The 6,191-nt window shown below is 39.3% G+C and overlaps 1 protein-coding gene across 2 annotated transcripts in view; it reads left to right on the top strand.

Moving 5' to 3' along the window:
• AGTPBP1 (ATP/GTP binding carboxypeptidase 1) overlaps positions 1-6,191 on the top strand; it is a 68,083-nt gene that overhangs the window by 435 nt on the left and 61,457 nt on the right. The window contains exon 2 of one of the 2 annotated variants that reach the window (XM_035565283.2): positions 721-861. In XM_035565283.2, coding sequence (XP_035421176.1) covers positions 829-861 — 33 coding nt within the window. In that variant the 5' untranslated portion in view covers positions 721-828. Of the gene's footprint in view, positions 1-720; positions 862-6,053; positions 6,165-6,191 lie in introns of those variants that run through there. The other variant, XM_035565287.2, reaches the window with a different exon arrangement.

The raw sequence follows: 6,191 nt of genomic DNA, 5'->3' as shown, positions 1-6,191 counted from the left end.
GGGGCATTAGTTTAAAAAGTGCACAACCCCGTGTTTGTGGCAAGCACCACCAGCTGCTAATACACTTTGCTAACCAAAAAGATTAACCAAAGCTGCTCCTCCCTCCAATGCTAGGAAGAAATACTGGGATTTGAATGCCAAAGCTGTCTTTGCCCATTGGCCCTGCTGTTCAGCCTCCTCCTAGAACAGAGTGCTTGCACCTGCAGCGAGGCAAAAGGAGAGAAATCTGAGTGAGCTGTTAAGCCCATGACAGTGCCGACTTCTTATCTGAAATAATTGTTTTTAGTTCAACGGCTGCTGAAATGTCTGGGTGCTTCATGGCTGCACTGTAGTCATACTTACTTCCTGGAAAAATACACAAATCTATGTAATACTTATCTTGTAATGATCTTAAGGTTATGATTGTGAAGAGCAGGTCATTGCTGCTGAACCTGACGGTGGCTAAACATCTGTGAATGCACACCGGTTATATCTACCTCTCTGTAACAGAGAAAATGCCACCTGAACTAGCACTCTGCTCTGTAAAAAGAGGGCTGAATTTCTGGGGAAATTCTGTGTTTAATTTCAGGAGAAATAACTGAGATTATTGTTACAGATTGTTTCATAGATACGAAATTAAATAAAAACCTGCAGTACATGATTCATTTTTGAAAAGATCATATGTTGGAAGCTTGTTGCTGATGCTTCCATTATCAAATACCTGTTTATGTTTGTGTGCAGGCTGAACTCTAAGAACTATGACCTGGCTTTTGTGAAGTGACTGTGGCGATCTCATTCCAGTTCTCAGTAGACCAGTGGATGCGTCATAACTGGCTGTAAGCACTTCTCATGGCAAAAATACCAGGAGTCAAAGATGAGCAGGTTGGTTGTGTTTGTGTGAAATGACCATAGCAGTTTAAAAAGTGAACATGCGTTCCCTGCAGTAATCAGTAAGCTGAGGTGTTTTGTTTCAAGAATATCAAAGCACTTTATATGATACAATAAAGTCCATTGATAGAGCAGAGTGAAGGACTGATGATCTAACTTCTGATAATGTGTGATACTCACATAGGGGCAAACAAAAAAATAAAATCTCTTTTTACGTATTTTTAGGTTCCACACATGCACTTTTGCTTTGGGGGGAAAGCGTATTACAAAAGTTAATAGTATTTAAAATGCCTTGGTGCTTAATGGAAAAATAGCCTTTTTTCTCTTAGACAAGCACATCTGTTTGGATGTGCTAATAGAGGGGTGGAGTGGAAAGCAACCTGCTTGTAGTTATCAGAGGCTGTGTCCGGAACATGTCATGTGTTTCCTTCTTGGTGGAGTGGGAATAGCTTAAATGTAATTATGAGGAACTCAGTTCAATCTTAATTAAGAAGTACCTCTGTTCCTGTAATATAGTAAGAACATGTCACCATATACTTGATTTAAATAGGCTGCTTTGTTCAAGAAAACTTCAGCTAACTTTGTACCAATTTAGGGTATAGTCAGTTGACTGCCTGCTCTTTTTGTCTTTCCAGAATAATTTTATATTAATTTTGATGGTACTGATGTATTTTGTATGAGTGTGTAATACAGAGTCTATTTTTACACTGTAGGAACTTGTATTAAAGCATTATGAATTTTTTAACATTACTTATGAGGAGATAGGAGCAGACTTGTATACTGTTCAGCTTAAGGAAAAAAAAATCCTGCAAAATAAATTTGGATCTGCAGAGAGAGAGAGGGAAAGAGAAAAAGCACCTGCAGTGTTATAAATCCATCATGGCAAGAGAGGTCACCTGCTGCAAGTTGGTTTCAGTTGGCGTTCCCCCATGAAGTAGGTATCTCATTATTTTTGAAGGTTATTTTTTACCTTTTTCTTGCTCTAAGAACAGTGGTAATTTTCAAGAGCTTATTTGTTTATATGCGCTTATCGACAGAAATAATTGGTGCAGGGAGAGAAGGAAAATGGAGATGTGTTGAAGTATGTAAATATTTTCATAAATAGAAAGAAGGTGACCTTCAGCTGGGCCAAAGTTTATTTTAATTCTTGCCATTCTTTAACGTGCCTGTATGTGGAGGAATTTACCACAGGGTATTCCAGATTAATGGTCTGTTTAAAAACGAAATGAAACACAACAACGAAATCAACTGAAAAACTGCCCCCAGTTCACAGCTTCATAGTACTTTGCTGACAGCTTTGTACTAATGTAAGTTGTTAATCTCTGGTGCACTGATGTAACTAAAAATACTTAGATATTTTTCAGGATCAACCTTACATGGCAGGATATGTAGACATAGCAACATATTGCCCTCAGTGTACACATTAATTGAGGTACATAAATTCTTCCCTTTTCATTTTTTATTTTTAAACTGTGAGAATGGAAGTTTTTGACTGGAATGTGAGCAGTTCGCTCTCTTTTTTGAGTTTATACCCTGTGTGTATGAATAAAATTTGGTTGTCTTTAGGTGTATGAAAAAAGTGTCTGAATTGGCACAAGCCTATGAAGCGTGATGCATCACTTTGGAAATCCCTCTCCTTACCACCTCAAAACAACCCTCCCCCCGACCCCCACCAATCCCAGGAGACTAGGATGAAAGTACCCAGTAGGGTACAAATCTATACATTCTGAATTAGTCTGTGCGAAGAATATTGATGGGTTATTTCTTTTGTGGTATTATAAAAGCAAGAATAGCTGAATGAACGACAGATGTGAGGTTGAACTGAAATGCTTTTGTATTTGTTGAAATACATACATAGCAGAGCACAAAAGATCTTCTCAAAGGTGAAAAAGAACAGAGGCTATGCTGGAAAAGTACCAAGTATTCTAATTGTTAGAGAGGAATGACATATCTAGAGATAAAGAGCCAAAGCCAAATTCTCCAGTGTGTATGTGGAAACAAGTGTTGGCTCTCAAATGAGGGAGTGATTATTTTTCACAGTTAAGGAGAGCTGGTAGCTATGTTTATTATCTCAGACTGACTGGATTTATTCAGTATACAGGGGGTATAGAAACAGACAAGGCGGATTTAACTAGTGCAGGTTAAGATTTAATAGTAAACAATGAGTAACCTGGTGATAATTACAAGGGAAACTGAGAAAGGGAGAGGATAGGATCTAATGATGCTTACATATCGTTACCATTAAAGTATCTTGAAGAGCTTTCTCAATCTCTTTGTTCTTCATGCTCCCAGAGGGAATAGCCATTAACTTTAAAAATTGTTTCTGATTATTTTAATTATATAGGCTGACTGTGGAACACCCAATGTGCTGCATATGTATTAGTAAATATTTAAATAACGGACTGTAAGCATGCAGTTGGGGGAGGGGAGCCATTCTTTGTTTGCAAACTTTCACCTTTGCATAAGCTTCTGGAAAGTGTTAATTGTTTCTACTACCTTTCCAAAAATAGTAAATGAGTACAATATGATTTGTGTAAACATAGAAGCTACTTTTTTTTTTTTTGACCTTACCGTGCTGGATACATCTCAGGTCCTTGCCTTTCCACACTGAGTGTATATTGACATATTTTTGCTACTTTTTTTGTAAGTGTATGGATTGTCCCATTTGCAAGAGTATACTTGTGTCAAAATTCTCTACAATTAGAAAAATCAGAGGCCTAGTCTTGTATGGAACCAGTTCTGTTCTGCAAGGCAGTGTTGCTGTTGCTGTTATTTTCAGAAAAGTGTCTGGGACCCGTCAAGCTTTTACGTAATGGCAGTAATATAATTTGTCATCACCTCATTTTCAAAACACCACAGATTTATGGTTTTCTCTGGCTAAATAAAAACTTAATTGTTTCCAGTAGTTTTGTGTACCTGTCAAAGTTTTCACTTGGAATGTTGTAAAACTGTGTGAAATGAAAAAGAATAATGAACCTTTATATTAATTTCATAGCATATGATAAATGTTCAGAATTGTATTGTGTTTTAAGTGTGATCTTTTAAGTATATCTTTACAAAGGATTCAAACTATTCATTTTTGCACACAGGAATGTATTTGAAAACAAAATAGGGGAAGTTCTTGCAATCTCATGTAAGTAAATTCCACCAGAATCAGTGAAAATTCTTTTGCAAATTAGAACAATATTGGCCTGCTACTACATTTGTACATTTGTTCTAAAGGCAAACTTGTGTTCTGTAGAAATAAATCCTAAATGTGGAATCACTGTATCTGAAAACAAAACAAAACAAAAAAATTTTGATAAATGAATGACCTTCAACATCCATATGCAGATGTTCTGCTAGTAAAAATAGAAATGCACAGAAAAATTGTTTGGTGAAATAACTAAGATAGTTTTCATTTTGTGTTTGGGTAGCGTTTATGTTTTTGTTCTTCTGAGTACATTCATAATGTGAGAATTTAGCGGACTTCAGGAAAGGATCCAAGTGTTTGTTTAGCCATGTTACTATCACTCATTTTTTTCTCAAGTGGAATGGCACTTGTTGCCAGTCTTAACCAAGTTAACCCAATGCTGTGTCCTCCTTCTACAGTAGAGAATTTTCATGTTTTTAGCTAATTTATTTTTGTCGTGTGCCAGGATACACAGAGAGCTGTTTAAAAATATTCTTTTCTGAGCTAATTTAAGTGAACTGATTCTTTCTTCAGCTTAAAAAAAAAAAAAAAAGATGGATTTTTATTTATATTCCCCTTCTTTGCTTTTTACTTGCCAGTGCCTGCCTGATACTATTTTTGTCTTTGACTGAGTCATACTTGAGTTTATTCTACCTCTTTTGCTAATGCCCTGATATTGCTGTAGACAGAGTTATGCATTTAAAATTATTCCATGAATAGAACTTCACAGAAAACTTGTAGCTGTACTGTTTGCTGCTTTAAAGTATTCTCTGTTAATAGCTGTCCAACGTGACTGCTGTTACGGAACAAGTGAGACTGTTCCTGCCCAGTGCCAATATGCTGGTAAATTCCTGCATTCTGATTCTCTGCATTCCTCTTATGCAAGCTACACGACTGAAGAACCTGTAAGGTAGGTGAGGGAGGAATCCCCATCCAAATCTGTGTGTATTTTCAGATCATAATCCATAGGTTCACAAGTTCTAGGAAGCATAATTAATGTTGAGGTATTTGTTACTAAATAAGATCAGGGACGACTGCTTATGTGCCTTAACCACTCCTACCCATTCATTTTAATATGTTGGAGAGGGGAATTCGGAAGACATAATCAGCATTTATACAAAAATGATGTGATAATGGACTTAAGAATCTGTTATACCACTTTAAACTTGAATTAACAATTGTTGCAAAACAGCAGTTGGCTTCCATGACCTAATGGTCAGAAATTGGCTGCCACTAACTAGCTAGGCAAACATTGTATTTAAGCAGAGCCAGATAGGAGGACTGGTATCTCCTCTCAATCACAGGTACACAAAAGTAGTACCCTGGTCCTGACTTTCAGGTTTCTGCTGACTAAAGCAGCTTTGTTCTGTGTCCAGAAGGTACAGACGTGTATGTTCTCTGCACAGATCATCTAGACTGCATGGATGATAAGTGCAACTTAATCTAATACCATGACACCATTGGGGCTAAGGCAATAACAAGCAGTAATGGCAAACTATTCAGGTGAATCGACCCTGAGGAAGAGTTGCCAACCATCACCCAAAACGCAAAGCTGCTTGGTAGACAGTAAAGTCTTGGAAATCTTTGTTCCAGTCCTTGGGGGTGGAATAAATCATGGTATATAAGGCAGTAGTTGCAGGTAGCGTAGCCAGTTGGGTAACGTGTGTATTTTGAAAGGCACGATGAGTAAAACTGTGTATGCTTTAAAATCTGCTTTTTGCCGGATGAGAATCAGGATAGGTAGCTCTGTGGTTGCGCAGTGTTACTGGGTAACAGACACCGCAAATTTCTATTAGGGATTACGGCCTTATGAGAATCACTGGCTGTGTTTTCCGGTAGAAACACTGACTTGACATCTTGGGGCCCACGGCTTCCCCCGCAGCTGCGGGCGGGCACCTGCAGCGACAGGGCGGGCGCCGCTCTGCGCGGGGGCACGGGCAGCGCCGCTCCCGTCAGGGGGGTGACGCCAGCGGCCGCGCTACCCCACGCGGCTCGTCACGCCGGCCCCGCGGCCATAGGACTCCCACACGGCGCCCCCTGAGGCAGCCCGAGCCCTGCCTCCCTCCTTCCCTCGCGGCGTCAGCAGGAGGACGAGGAGGAGGCTGAGGCCCGCACCCGCGGCCAGGTGAAGCCCTCCCCGCGGCGGCCGGCG

Source organism: Cygnus atratus, chromosome Z, assembly GCF_013377495.2.
Source record: "Cygnus atratus isolate AKBS03 ecotype Queensland, Australia chromosome Z, CAtr_DNAZoo_HiC_assembly, whole genome shotgun sequence".
Taxonomy (NCBI): Eukaryota; Metazoa; Chordata; class Aves; order Anseriformes; family Anatidae; genus Cygnus; species Cygnus atratus.
The sequence above is the reverse complement of the archived record's forward strand: the minus strand, read 5'-3'. Positions and strand labels throughout refer to the sequence as shown.